Below are 15,309 nucleotides of genomic sequence, written 5' to 3' on the forward strand. Positions count from 1 at the left end.
TTCTGTATGTCTGCGAATCTGTTTCTGTTTGTAGAAACGTTCATTTGTGTCATATTTTTGATTCCACACATAAGTGGTATTCATATGGCATTTGTCTTTCTCTGTCTGGCTTACTTCATTTAGTATGATAATCTCTAGGTTCATCCATGTTACTGCAAATGGCATTATTTCATTCCTTTTTATGGCTGAGTAATATTCTATCGTATATATGTACCCCCTCTTCTTTATCCATTCCTATCTGTTGATGGACAGCTAGGTTGCTTCCATGCCCTGGCTATTGTAAATGGTGCCGCAGTGAACACCGGGGTGCACGTATCCTTTTGAATTACGGTTTTCTTCAGATAGACATCGTATAGCAGGATTGCTGGATCATATGGCAACTCTATTTTTCATTTTTTAAGGAACCTCCATGCTGTTTTCCATAGAGTTGCACCAGTTTACGTTCCCATCAGCAGTATAAGTTTCCCCTTTCTCCACACCTGCTCCAGCATTTGTTATCTGTAGACTTTTTAATGATGGTCCTTTTAAGTGGTGTGAGGTTTTGTAGTTTTGATATTTATTTCTCTGATTATTAGCAATGATGAGCATCATTTTGTGTGCCTGTCAGCCTGTATGCCTGTGTATGTCTTCTTTGGAAAAATGTCTATTTAGATATTCTGCCCGTTCCTCAATTAAGTTTGTTCATTTTTTATTATTGAATTGCATGAGCTGCAAACAGATTCATTTCACATGTCTTCCTGGTGTTATAGTTCTGTTCCAGCTATTACACACTTCCAGAAGGCACCCTAATCCTGTCTTTCAGTTGATCGTGGACTCCCTGGCCAGCACCTACCATGTCTGAGGCATTGCAGTTGACTTCTGTGAGTTTGCTTCGTCCCCATACTGAGCCTGTGGAATCCTGATTATTTCCATTTTGTGGCAAAGAAACCTCAGAGAGGTTAATTTTCACATCCCAGTCTCTCTGATGCCATAGCCTGTGGTATTACCTCTACAACACTGTCCATGCAGATGTCCACAAATGTGTAACTGGATGAGCAAAAAGCGAGTCACCAGTTGTCCAACTGGTAGCACATGCAGAGTGCACAAGAGTCTTTTGGCCAAAAATAGCTTCCCAATATATGGACAGCAGTAAAATATTGCCTCATAGGCCCCCTGGGCCCCAACTAAGCAAGAGATGGATGACCCGGGGCTTGAGAAACACATTTTGTCATTGTCAACTGTTTAATTAGCAGAGGAACTTCATGCACCTAAGTAGTGCTGTCAGGGAATGGGATGCAGGAAACTTGCATTTGGAGAGGAGAGAACTAGTTCTGGAAAATGAGATGTGGCCATTGAAGATAACACAGGGCTGCTGAATGCCTGGGGAGAAAAATAATGATAATATATCATAGATACCAGTGAAAACACCTCCTATTCATTGAGTGCCTACTATATACTAGGCTTTAAATAAATGTATCAGACCTATTAGCTTCTGGTAAGATCCAATAAACTGCTCATAATGGCCCCATGAGGTATCATCATGTTTCCCTGATTCTAAGAGAAACCATCAATTTAATAAAAGCTTTTCATAGAATTGCATATATTACACTTACGGAACGCTGTTTTGTTGTGTGGTGCTCTTATGATTGGAATGTCAGTCAGTCAGTCAGTTCAGTCGCTCAGTCGTGTCCGACTCTTTGCGACCCCATGAATCGCAGCACGCCAGGCCTCCCTGTCCATCACCAACTCCCAGAGTTTACCCAAACTCATGTCCATCGGGTGGGTGATGCCACCCAGCCATCTCATCCTCTGTCGTCCGCTTCTCCTCCTGCCCCCAATTCCTCCCAGGAATGTAGGATGTATTTATTCATGTCATAGCTACTTTATTTTTCAAGATAACAATGCATGTTTGAACCTGACCTTCATCTTCAGGGTCTGAAGAGTCTTCTGGTTCCCTTAGCTGTGCCCATAATACCCCCTTATCACCCACCTGGGATGTCTTCTGCCCCTTTCAGTTGACAGGGTAATTTAGAGCAGAATAAAGAATTCAGGGTTCCTTCTGCATTTCCTATTTTATTAAACTTGCCATGTCCCTCCCCTCCCACCGCTTCTTAATTGAATCATCTGTCTTTTGACTGACTGAGAAATACTCCTTCTCAATGCATGACAATCACACAGCATTTCCGAGCTCTGAAAATCAGGTGACCCAGCCTTGAGCAATTTGCCTTATAGGGTGCCTGCATCGCCTTCTAGTGCATTCCTCTGTCTGATGACCAGCAAGGCCGTTGCTATTGTTTTCAACATTGATTATAAGATGCAGTCCTATTACTTAAAAAAAAAAAAAAAATTTAAGTGTATCTTAGCGTTGGTTTCTGACACTGAAGGTAAAGATGTAAGAGAGTTTAACCTCCCACATCATGGCTGGCAGGGAGCATGACTGGGAACCCAAACCAAGTCGGCCAAGCTGCTAGTCATTTTTCAAGGGTGCAGCTGTCTCTCGCCTCTTCTTGTGAGCCTTCCCCAGTCAGGCCGTTCTTCACCCCATTCCACCCAAAACCACTCTTGTCAAGGTCACTTGTGCCTCCACAGAGCCAAATCCACTGGCCAATTCTTAGTTGCCATCTTAGTTCAGCGTCACTTGACACCATCTTCATCCTTACCTTTCACGGGGCTCCTGCATGCCTGTCAGAGACTTCTTAGTGTCTCTTCCTCATCCCCACTCATCTTCCTGGGCTCTGTGAACCAGTCCTCACATTTCTCTTGCCTTCTTGCCCTTGCATTTTCATCTAGTCTCAGAACTAGCTCCGAGACTATGCACAAACAACTCATACAAGGAAATCTGCCGCTTGCCCTGCTCCACACCCATTCTGCTGCCTACTCTCCATCTCTGCTTGGATGTCTAATGGGCTTTGCAATCTTAATGTCTTAAAACCAAAGTCCTATTTCCACCCCCACTTCATCCTAAACTGGTTCCTTTTGTGGTCTTTTGCATCTCAATAAATGGCAACTTACTTCTTCTGGATACTTGGATAAAAAACATTGAAGTCATCCTAGATTCCTCTCTTTCCCTCCCTACATTCAATCTTTTAACTAGTACCATCAGCTCAACTTTAAAATTACATCTAAAATTGAATCCAGGGCTTCCCTGCTTGCTCAGTGGTAAAGAATCTGCTTGCCAGTGCAGGAGGCATGGGTTCAATTCCTGGTCTGGAAAGATCCCACATGCAGCAGAGCAACTAAGCCTGTGTGCCACAAATATTGAGCCTGTGCACTGGAGCCCGGGAGCTGCAGCTACTGAAGCCTGTGCACCCCAGAGCCCACGCTCTGCAACGAGAGAAGCCACTGCAATGGGAAGCCCATGCACCACAACTAGAGAATAGCCTCCTCTCTCCACAACTAGAGAAAAGCCCGCAAAGTAGTGAAGACCCAGCACAGTCAAGAATAAATAAATAAAAATAAATAAAATTGAAAAAAAATTGAATCCACAGCTACCACCCTAGCCTAGCCATGTTAGTCACCCACCTGCTATAACAGGCCCAACTTCCACGCAAGCTCCTCAGTGGCTCTTTTCCACACAGCAGCCAGAGTGGCCCTCCACAACGCAAGTCAGACCAAGTTGTCAGCTGCTTAAAGCCATCTGGAGGCTTCTTATCTCAGACTGTAGCTGAAACCCTTATGGCCAGTCAGGCTATCTGTTGCCTGGCCCCCACTAGCTCTCTGACGTCTGCGTCCTCCAAACCCCCACTGCTAACTACCCTCCAGCCAGACCGGCCTTCTTGCTGGTCTCACAAATGCCCAACACATTCCACTCAGGGACTCAGGGCTTTGCACTTGGGGCTACCCCTGAGGTTCCTCTTTCTCCCCACAGGTATCCACATAGCTTTCTCCCTCATTTTCTTGGGGTCTCTTTAAATGACACCAAACAGAGAGGCATACTTCGCATTCCCTGCATAAAGCAGCCACCTCCCCTTCCTGGTGGCTCAGACGGCAAAACGTCTGCCTGCAGTGCGGGAGACCTGGGTTCGATTCCTGGGCCGGGAAGATCCCCTGGAGAAGGGAATGGCTACCCATTCCAGTATTCTTGCCTGGAAAATTCTATGGACAGAGAAGCCTTGTGGGCTGTAGTCCGTGGGGTCACAAGGAGTCTGACTGAGCAACTAGCCCAACAACAGAATTCCATCCCATTCACTTGGCTTTATCTCCCCTGTAGCACACAGATCGCTTGAGGTCACACACGTTGATCTGTTTATGGCCAGTCCACTCTACGCTACACACAAGCCCCATGAGTGCAGGGACTGTAACTTCCAGTCACCCCTGCATCCCAGTGCTGAGAAGAGAGCCATCTCAAAGAAGAGGTGGTGCATATGTACAATGGAATATTACTCAGCCATTAAAGAGAATGAAATAAGGCCATTTGCAGCAACATGGATGAACGTAGAGAGTGTCACACTGAGGGAAGTAAGTCAGAGAGAGAAGCAGAAATATCATGGCATCCCTTTTATGTGGAATCTAGAATGATACAAACGAGCTGACTTAAAAAACACAAAAAGACTAACAGACTTAGAAAACAAACTCACAGTTGCTGGGGGGAAGGGATAGTTAAGGACTTCTGGAAGGTCACATACGCACTGCTATATTTAAAACGAATAACCAACAGAAAACTTTGTATACCACGTGGAGCTCTGCTCAGTGTTATGTGCCAGCCTGCATGGGAGGCGGGTTTGAGGGAGAATGGACACATGCATATGCATGGCTGAGTCCCTTTGTTGTTCACCTGAAACCATCACCGCATTGTTAATCAGCTATACCCCAATACAAAATGGTTTCGGTGTTAAAGAATAAAAATTTAAAAAAAGAAAAAGAAGAGGGCCATCCCATAGTAGGCTTCTAGCAGATGTTTGCTGGCTTAGAGGACAAAGGAAGAATGAGAGGGGAGCCCGCTGAGACAGAGACAGGGCTGAGCCTCTGTTAGGGGAAACACGCATTTCTCTGCTGCTCAGATCTCGAGGTTGGTCACCAGTGGGGACGTGCCATGACCACCCCATCCAGGCTGACTTCTGCTTATGTCTCCTTCCAGGTCTTGGCTCCCCCAGGCCGTGTGAGGCTTCTGCTATGACTGCAGTCTCTTCTCGGAGCCAGGACTGCCGCTCGCCGCCGCCCCGGCCACGCCAGGTCCCCGCTCTGCGCCAGCTGTCCCCGGCGCCCGCATCACCATGGGCAGCGTCAGCAGCCTCATCTCTGGCCATGGCTTCCACAGCAAGCACTGCCGGGCCTCGCAATACAAGCTGCGCAAGTCTTCCCACCTCAAGAAGCTCAACCGCTATTCGGACGGGCTGCTGAGGTTTGGCTTCTCCCAGGACTCGGGGCATGGCAAGTCCAGCTCCAAAATGGGCAAGAGCGAAGACTTCTTCTACATCAAGGTCAGCCAGAAGGCCCGGGGCTCCCACCGCCCTGATTACACGGCACTGTCCAGCGGGGACCTAGGGGGCCAGGCAGGGGTGGACTTCGACCCGTCCACCCCACCGAAGCTCATGCCCTTCTCCAATCAGCTGGAGATGGTAAGTGGACAGGTCTCTGGTGTGGGTGGCTGGGTTGGAAAGGCAGGAAAGAGGCCTGGGGCTGAAAGCGGTGGTGGTGAAGGTCTTAAATGCTTACATCACTGAGAACGCTTACATTACTGAGTGATGCAGAGAGGGCAGGAGTACTCAGCCACACCCGAGGTCAAGATTGGACAAAGGAATAAACACATTGATCAGTCTCATAATGCAAAAGTCCTGGGTGAGCTTTTAGCACAGAGCAATCAGAGAATGCAAGCCTTTCTGAACTCTGCTGGACTGTAACTCAGGATAGCCAAGGCAGGACCAAGAGCAGCATTTTCAAGTGCATGGGAATGGGGAGGGGCTCACTTACCATCTGGAAAAGCAGGTGGAAAGCCCACCTGCAGAGATCTGGCAGGCTCTCTTGTTAGGACTCACGGAGGTGGGCTTTCTCCTCCTCCACTGCTCTGGTGGGACAGCAGCTCTCTCTCAAACCAGCCCCAAAGCATCTTTGGCGGGATAAGAGCTGTGAGTTTGTTAGTTAGTTTTTGGCCATGCTCTGTGGCTTGCAGGATCTTAGTTCCCTGACCAGGAATGGAACTCGCACCCCCTGAAGTGGATGCATGGAGTCTTAACTACTGGACCACCAGGGAAATCCTTTGGGTTATCCTCGCCAATGTAGCAAGGATGAGGGCAGAGAGTGCCAGGAGCTCAGAAATCCAGCCCTCGTCCCACTTTAAGTTCTCATGGGTCCTGCCAGTCGAGGCTAGAAGCATTGTTCCTGTCAGCACCCTGGCCTCACCTGGGAGGATGAATCTATGCATTGATATGCTAGGACATGGCCCACATGTTGGACAGAGTTTTAAGCTTTTCAAAGTAAAGAGCTTGTAAACTCTGAAGTCCTCTAATAATGAAAATGATGGCTTTAGGGAAAAGATTGTTATTTCAAGCAGTTCTCCCAACCACTGGGGGAGGCCACGGCCAGAGTTCCAGCTGCTGGCCAACTGGAAGCAATGGGGAAGAAGCGGGGTGAACTTCCCTGAGGACTGTGTCCACTGTCCTTACCTGCAGCACACGGAGCCCCAGAACCCTGGCATGGGGGCCTCAGCCACTGAACCTAAAAGGGCTGTCGTCTCGGAGAAACTGGTGACAAAGTGGTTGGTAGTTCACAAAACAAAGGGCCCGATGATCTTTAAGGATAGGCATGGAGGAATTCCTCCTCCTTGAGGGAGATTCACCACCTTTGGCCCCTTCAGAGTAACAGGTGAGGTCACCTGCAGCCCGTGACCAGGAAGGTGCCATGTAGCTGGCATACATACCTGACTCAGGGCTCAACGCAGGGAGACACCGGGTAAGTATGGCTGTTTTCCTCCCCAGGGTTCCGAGAAGGGTGCCGTGAGACCCACGGCCTTCAAGCCAGTGCTGCCACGGTCAGGCGCCATCCTCCACTCATCCCCTGAGAGCACTGGCCACCAGGTGCATCCCGTGCCTCTGGACAAGCCCAAGGAGCAGGAGCTGAAGCCCAGCCTGTGCTCTGGGGCACTGTCCGACTCCGGCCGGAACTCCATGTCCAGCCTGCCCACCCACAGTACCAGCAGCAGCTACCAGCTGGACCCGCTGGTCACTCCGGTGGGGCCCGCCAGCCGGTTTGGGGGCTCAGCCCACAACATCACACAGGGCATTGTCCTCCAGGACAGCAACATGATGAGCCTGAAGGCCCTGTCTTTCTCTGACGGGGGCAGCAAGCTGGCCCACGCAAGCAAGGACAAGGGCTCTGTGCGCTCCCCCATCTCCACGGACCAGGGCACCATCCAGGAGCTGGAGAAGCAGCTGCTGGGGAGGGAGGGCGACCTGCAGAGGCTGCACCGCAGCTTCGAGGAGAAGGAGCTGGCCGCCAGCCAGCCTTACGAGGAGCGGCCGCGGCGTGGCAAGGACGAGCTGGAGGGGCTGGAGGCCAAGGGCAAGCTGAAGGTGGCCGCGCAGAAGAGCCAGCGCGCCCAGCAGGTCCTGCATCTCCAGGTGCTCCAGCTCCAGCAGGAGAAACGGCAGCTCCGGCAGGAACTCGAGAGCCTCATGAAGGAGCAGGATCTGCTGGAGACCAAACTCAGGTCTTACGAGAAGGAGAAGACCAGCTTTGCCCCCGCACTGGAGGAGACGCAGTGGGAGGTGAGGATGAGGGCATGGGCAGGGGGGTGGGCAGGGGTTCAGTGCCTGCGTTCCCCACCACTTTCTCCAGGTCTCCTCCAGGCTCTAGGCAACAGGGAGAAGTGTGAAGTCGCTCAGTCATGTCCGACTCTTTGCAATCCCATGGACTCTAGCCCGCCAGGCTTCTCTGTCCGTGGGGATTCTCCAGGCAAGAATACTGGAACAGGTTGCCATGCTCTCCTCCAGGGGATCTTCACAACCCAGGGATCAAACCCAGGCCTCCTGCATTGCAGGCAGATTCTTTACCATCTGAGCCACCAGGGAAACCCAAGAATACTGGAGTGGGTAGCCTATCCTTTCTTCAGGGAATCTTCCCAACCCAGGAATTGAACCGGGGTCTCCTGCATTGCAGGCAGATTCTTCACCAGCTGAGCTACCGTAGCAACAAGGGTGGGAACACAATTGCCCTGGAAAACTGGGCTGGAGTGCTGGCTTCCTAACCCAAAGAAAGGGCTCCCCAGGAAACCATGATGGAGATTTTCTTAGTCTGGGCTTCTTCATCTCCCCAAGCCCATGCCTCATGGCCAGAATTGAATTTACTAATTGAGTCATTGGCTGAGAAACGAACAAGAGAACCAAGTCCCAGCCAGGCTGTCTGAGGGCCACCTCGGTGCATCTGCTCACAGAGGCTCTGCAGGATCGCAAACCATCCCTGGTTCATGATGGTCCCAAAGCCACAAAAGACCATAGCACCATTTGTGATATTTTTTCTTCATCTTTTTGTGGTTGTTGTTTTCTTTATGGAAGGCTCTGTTTGTACTCGGAAAACGTCACAGTTCCAAAGCTGCGGGATTTTTTTTTTTTTTTTAACTTTTTGGCTACAACATGGCATGTGGGGTCTTAGTTCCCTGAACAAGGATCGAACCCAAGCTCCCTGCGTTGGGAGCATGGAGTCTCAACCAGTGGACCACCAGGGAAGTCCCTCGTCTGTGACTTTTGAGGAAAGGGACTCCACCCACTGGTGGGAGTGGTCACAGCAATGCAGGTCTCAGGGACTGAGTTGGCCAGTCCTCACAGAAGTGCAAGTGGAACTTCTGTCTGGTGGCTGAGATGGAAGAACAGAGCAGGAAGAAAGAGGACTCAGATATACACGCACATCCTCAGGCACACCTGGAAATTCGGTGGCTGCACCTGGTCTCACTGGAGAACAGCCTAAGCCCCGCATCCTGCTCACTGTTCTCACCTGATGGGCCTCTAAAGGTCCCAGGGACCAGAAGAGGCTCGTGCATGGCATTCACCCCAGAGACTCTGCCCTGGGGAGGGGCTGAGGGCTCACTGGGTCTGGTTAGACCAGCATCACCCCTAGGTGGGGGTGACGCACCATCAGCTACACAGCCATCTGTCTGAACTGATCTCCTGTACTTACTCTGGAAATTAGAGCGACAGATGTTACCAAGGGGAGAGGAGAAAGATCCTTTCTGAGGAAGTGATGGACAGAGGCACTAGAGAGGTGGGCAGGGAGTGTCACTTTCTGTCTGCGTGGTCTCCCAAAGAGGGAGGGACCTCAGCCATGGGACCAGTGCTTTTCTTCTTCTCATCACTGTTGGTTCAGGAGACCCTCTCCCAGCCATGGTTTCTCAGCCAGGACTTGGGAACACTTTGGCCCATCTCAGAACATAAGCCAATGCTAGCATTATGCATCCATCCTTGCTTGTCTAATCTAGAACTAAGCTGGACATGGCTGTGATCTCACTCCCAGGGTGTCCAGAGTATTAGTAAAACAATAAATGAAGTAAATTTTCACAAAAACATAGACATATATTACAAACATATTTGTAATAACGATAATTCATAGAGTGTTTATTAATGCCAGGCCCCAGGTCCTTTCATTCAAGCTTTATGACAGCCCTATGAAACTCAATTTAGAGTTTAGGACACTGAAGCATGGAGAACAATTATAATAGCAAAGAGCTCCTTAGATGACTTGCCAAAGTCACCATATAGCAGGTATCAGAGCCAGGATCTGATCCTGAATTAGGTCCCAGAGTTCAGAGTTTTATGTTCATAACGGCACTGTGCTAATGGATGCAGAATTGGCCGGGTCACTCTGGTAGAGCCAGGATTCAAAGCGAGGCCCCGTCCTCAGCCACGGCTCTGCTGCCCCCTCCAAGACACAAATCCAGGCTCACCCTCGGAAGGCTGTTTCAGCCCCAGCCAAGCATGGTGGTGGGGCTGTGCACACTTCGGAGGTGGTGCATGAGAGCAAGGGGTGGCTCTATCTCAAGAAAAAAAGAGGAAATATTAAAACTTCCAGTCTTGCTCAAAGAATCTGTTCTGTGGAGGCCCAGGCCCTGGCCTTCATTCTGGCCATCTTCCCTGCAGGCCAGCAGAAAATGCTCTTGTAACTCAGCCAGACAGACTGGCCTTGGACACATGACCCCCAGTGGCCTGGACTCCACAGACACATGGGTCTGAGTCAGTGTCATTGGTATCATTAGTTTTGTTTGCTGCTGTTAGCCAACTTTTGATGGAGATTGGAGTAGAAATGGTGGAGGGCACTGGGGAGAACAATGGCTCATCATTTGGCAGATGCCAGCTGGGCACTGTTTCTGAGCACAGTTGGTTGCTGGGGTGCAGTCATGATTGTGTGAATATTGTCTTTATCCCAGGAGGAGGGAGAAGAGAGTATGTGCAGGGGTGAGGCCAGAGGGTGAGAGAGTATACACAGATGATAGAAATTAGGCAGACCCAAAATTGACATCATTGATGTTAATGTAGATAGTGGAGCTACCAGCTGTGGGCAGATTAAACCACTGGCCCTTAATTTATACATAACTATAAGTTTGGGTGGAATTCCCCAGTGGTAAAAAAAAAAAAAAAAAAAAATCTCCCTGCCAAAGTAGTAGACATAAGAGACACAGATTCGATCCCTGGGTGGGGAAGATCCCCTGGAGAAGGAAATGGCACTCCAGCATTCTTGCCTGGAGAATCCCATGGACAGAGGAGCCTGGTGGGCTACAAAAACAGTTCACGAGGTCTCAGAGCCACGACTTAGCGACTAAACAGCAGGGACATGGGTTTGGGTATGGACTGAGATTTAGACTCTGAATTGGGGGTGAGATAGGCTTGTGGACAGACCCAGCAAGATTCAGAATGAAAGGAGCCTCATAGAGGGGCTTGGCCTTCGTGGGTCACCCAGACCACCATGCTGGGACTCTTTCCAGGCACCCTGTAGGGACTGGGTGGGCCGCGCTGGGTGGCTTTCAGGAGCTTAGTTCCTCGATCAGGGATGGAAACCGCGTCATCGGCAGTGAAAACCACGAGTCCCAATCACTGGATCGCGTAGGATTAAGTGCTTTTAAGCAGTGAGGTGTGACCCCTGCCCCCTACGTGCAGACTCTCACCCCCTGGCTCTCTCTTGTCCCTGCCTTGCCCTGCCCCATGGCAGGTGTGCCAGAAGTCCGGCGAGATCTCCCTCCTGAAGCAGCAGCTGAAGGAGTCCCAAACAGAGATCAACGCCAAGGCCAGCGAGATCCTCAACCTGAAGGCTCAGCTGAAGGACACGCGGGGCCGGCTGGAGAGTTTGGAGCTGAAGACGCAGGACTTGGAGAGCGCGCTGCGCACCAAGGGCCTGGAGCTGGAGGTCTGCGAAAACGAGCTGCAGCGCAAGAAGAACGAGGCGGAGCTGCTGCGGGAGAAGGTGACCCTGCTGGAGCAGGAGCTGCTGGAGCTGCGGGCCCAGGCCGCCCTGCAGCGGGGCAGGGACGCGGCCGCGCTGGGGCCCGCCGCCGCGGACGACGTGCCCGCCCTGCAGCGCGAGCTGGGGCGGCTGCGCGCAGAACTCCAGGAGCAGCGGCAGGGCCACGACCAGATGTCCTCCGGCTTCCAGCACGAGCGGCTGGTGTGGAAGGAGGAGAAGGAAAAAGTGATCCAGTACCAGAAGCAGCTGCAGCAGAGCTACCTGGCCATGTACCAGCGGAACCAGCGCCTGGAGAAGGCGCTGCAGCAGCTGGCCCGCGGGGACGGGGCGGGGGAGCCCTTTGAGATCGACCTTGAAGGGGCTGACATCCCCTACGAGGACATCATCGCCACCGAGATCTGAGGGGCCTCCTGGGGGAGGGCGCGGGACCTGGCATTGGGCGGCGGGAGCTGAGTCGTCAGTGGGGGCTCCCGTGCCCTGCTCCCCTGCTCAGGCCTCAGAGAAAAGCAGCGCAGACTTCAGGGCGAGGAGACTGGTTGGGGGGTGGGGGTGGGGGGACGCTTGCGGCTGCAGGGCCTCTCCTGGCCTTTCCCAAGATCCAGCGCTTAGCAGCCCTGCAGCCGGCCAGACCTCCAGCTTTGCCAAGAGAGGAGTCCTGGGATCATCAAGATTTGGTTAAGGGCTTCCTAAAACTTGGTCTTTGTTCAAAATGCTTAGAGATTTTTGAACCCTCTAGGCATTTAGAGGGTGCCCTAAATGCTGTCCCAGAGAGGGTGGTGACTGACGGAAGCTCCCTTCCACCTCTTTTCCTACAACTTTTCTCGCTCCCCCCATCCCCGCTCCCGACACACTGAGATGCCCCTTGGGAACAGAACACAAGCATTTATGACCAGGAGCTTTGGAATCGGACCTGGTCATACCTGAGCTATTTCCCCCAGCCCCGGAGGGACAGGGGTTGGAGTGGGATGTGGAGAACCTGGCCAAACAACAATCAGAGCTTCCTGACACTGTTGGTCTCAGAAAGGAGGGGAAAGAAAGCTGGGGCCACCCCGGGGGTGTCGAGACTCAGCCAGACCAGAGGGGGTCTGAAGGAGAAGCTAGGTGGTGATAGCCAGACCCTCTAGCCCTGCTGACTGGACGTGAGCAGCCTCTGGGTGACTGGTGGCCTTTGATCTCTTCATAGCCATAGCCCCAAGGCCCTGGGGTGGGTGCTGAGGAGGAAAGATTGACGGCTTAGTGATGCAGGGAGTGTGTGACTCCAAGCTGTCCCCAGGGGAGCCCCCAGATCTTTTCATCATGAGACCAGAGATAGGGATTTCTCCTCCTGTTCAAGTTGCTCAGCAGTTACCCTATATTGGTTTTCATTCCTAAGAACCAAGTCTTTGCTTGAACTCAGATTAACCTGTGTCCGCTGAGATGGCACAGGGTCAGCTGGGCTCGGCCTTCCCCCTTCACCTTCAGCTCCATCCTGCTGCCGGTCATGTCCCTTTTCACCTCCAGGGCCAAGTGCAGACAGAGCCTTTACAGGTCGGGGTGGGGGGGGGGGGGGGCAAACTGCCAGTGTCCAAAGACAGTAAGAGGCTCAAACACAGCCTCTGAACGACCCTGGGGCCCCCGGCTGCACCCCTGCCACTTGCATTAGCCCCACCTGAGCCCTGTAGTCAAGGACCCCTGCAGAAGCCTGCAGAAGGCTGGCCTTCCCTTTCAAAGATGTGCGGAGAAAAGATTGTTTCTCAGTTGCTTGGTTCAGGGAATTTTCTTCTTCTTTTTCCTTTCTTGTCTTTTCAGACACAAGCCAGATCTCACAGGCAGCCAGGCTGTTCCATGTTCTATTTTTGCCTCGAGCTGCAGCTGCTGTTCCTGGGACAGCCAGCCCCGGCTGGATTCCTGGGCTCACGCCCGCATGCTGAGGGGGGTTCACCGAACGTCTGAGTATGCAGCAGTCCCAGGCCGTTGCTCCCCAGTTCTGTCCCCGACTGCAGACCCCTCCAGGCCCCAGGTGGTAGTGGGGAGCTGCTTCTCCTCCAGCCCCCCATCCTGCCAGGGTCCCTCCTTGAGCCTAGACTGAGAGCAGGGCCGCCTTCCCGGATGCTGGGTCTGCCTTCCATTCCCCAAGTTAGGCTGCGCTTGTCCTGCTTTCATGTGACAGAGGAGCCTTTCTGGAATTTCAAGCCATTACCCTTAGTCATAGGCTAGACTTAAGCCCGGAATCCACAGGCCCAGAGCCCTCTCTCTGCCTGGAGGCCAGTCCCCTCCACAGGACACAGGCAGATCACCCCCGTTCCCCAGGTCAAAGACTTCCCGCCCCTTGTCTCTTGGTTGCTCCATCTCCACCAGCCTATGCCTTGTCTGAGTCCTTTCCTCCCAGAGACTGTCCTGCCAGATAGAAAAGGAGGCTTCTGCCCCCTCCTCAGGCTGGAGACCTCCCCTCCCAAAGGGCAGCCAAAAGCCCATTGCTCTGCCCTTAAGATTGAGCAGAGGTGGGGGCTAAGCCCCAGGGGCTGGAGCTCAGGGGTACAGCAGCTCCGCCTCAGTGTGACAGTGCCCTGCACCCCATCCCCATCTCTGCCCCAGGCCAACCCATGGAGCCCTCCCCGGGTTGCCACCAGCCCGAGGCTCCAGGGTAGCCCAGCTGCCCCAGAATCCAAGTGTCCTATAGCACAGCGACCTCGCGCGGTGTGGTTTCCCCTCCCTTCCCTGTGCTAAAACCTCCGTGCTATTCCTGGACCTTGCCAAACCCAGCCTCTCTCCGGAAGGAGCCTCTGAGCAGCAGAGGCTGAGCAGGGCTGGAGAAGTCGGCCACGCAATCCTCGGAACAGGCGGCCTGGCCCGGGGCCAGCGGGAGCTCGCCGCCCCTTTCCCCGAGCGCGGCTGCTAGCACGCATGCTCGCTGGATCAGAGCCGCGGCTCTGCTACCCAAAGGATGGTGAAGCTCTCTGCTGGGAGCCAGGAGTCAGCCACGCCGAGGGCGGCTCTGCCTCTGGGCTTTGGAGTGACCAGACTCTCATACGGCGCCCACCCTGGATTTATCCTCTGGTCTCTGCGTTCGGGTTAACCCCTGCTGGGCACAGTCGGTCCCCATGAGCACCGAGTTCCATGGGGACTGCATTGGGGTGGGGTTGGGGGGCACCTCTACCCTGAGAAGCACCCGCCAAGCCTCTGCCCCTGCTCGCCTCCCGGCCTAGCCTGGGCCACTTCTTAGGAGAGAGAGATCTTAGGGGTAAGGCAGGCTGGGCGGTCAGAGCCGCAGCTGTCCCTGCCAGGAGGGCACGCGCCTATGTGTGCGCCTGTGTGCTTCCATGCTCTGCCTTCCTCATCTATCTGTGGTCCCCCTTGCGCTTCCTCTTCAGCAAAGCGCGAACCCCGGCCCAGGCTCACTATGGATGGACTGGCATTTGGAAGACTATGTACAGAGTCATTTTTCTCTTGGTTGTGTCTTGTTTGGTTTGCTCTGCTTTTGACAGCTTTATTTTTGATGCCCCCTTTTGGCCATGTAAACTATTTCTGGTAATTTTATGTTTTTATTTATGAATAAAGAATGCCATTTCTCATGCCCTCCCAAGCTACCCTTCTTCCCCTGGATGTGGCATGGCAGCTCCCTGGAGCTCCCGCATTTGGAGTAAGAAAGGTGATGTCCCTTCCCGCCAGTGGGGGAGGGAGGGATGCGGGGGCGGGGGGGTGGTTAGGGGCAGCTTTGATAGCGGCTGTATTGGCTGGTAGGAAAGCAGGGGCCTTGGCATCAGGTAGACCTTCAGCTGGTCCCTGCCCCTCACCAACCCTGTGACCTTATCTGTGTGACCAGGTCTTGGGGAGAGCCTGAGGAGGTGGAAAGGAAACCAAGGGCTGTGGTCCCCTGCAAAGGCAGAGGGTTTTCCGAAAGAGAGCCCCCTTCCCTCAGCCCCAGCCTCAGACCTCCCTGCCTCTTCCCTCCAGCTGCTCACCTCGCCA

At 52.9% G+C, this 15,309-nt stretch overlaps 1 protein-coding gene across 3 annotated transcripts in view; it reads left to right on the forward strand.

Moving 5' to 3' along the window:
- Window positions 1-14,923, forward strand: part of LZTS1 (leucine zipper tumor suppressor 1) — a 65,884-nt gene extending 50,961 nt beyond the window's left edge. Inside the window, exons 2-5 of one of the 3 annotated variants that reach the window (XM_043927642.1) lie at window positions 750-860; window positions 5,057-5,537; window positions 6,894-7,682; window positions 11,110-14,923. In XM_043927642.1, the coding sequence (XP_043783577.1) occupies window positions 5,193-5,537; window positions 6,894-7,682; window positions 11,110-11,763 (1,788 nt within the window). In that variant the 5' untranslated portion in view covers window positions 750-860; window positions 5,057-5,192 and the 3' untranslated portion in view covers window positions 11,764-14,923. The remainder of the gene's footprint in view (window positions 1-749; window positions 861-5,056; window positions 5,538-6,893; window positions 7,683-11,109) is intronic. The other 2 variants (XM_043927644.1, XM_043927643.1) reach the window with 2 other exon arrangements.
- The last annotated feature ends 386 nt before the right edge of the window (window positions 14,924-15,309 follow it).

This window comes from Cervus elaphus, chromosome 16 (assembly GCF_910594005.1).
Source record: "Cervus elaphus chromosome 16, mCerEla1.1, whole genome shotgun sequence".
Taxonomy (NCBI): Eukaryota; Metazoa; Chordata; class Mammalia; order Artiodactyla; family Cervidae; genus Cervus; species Cervus elaphus.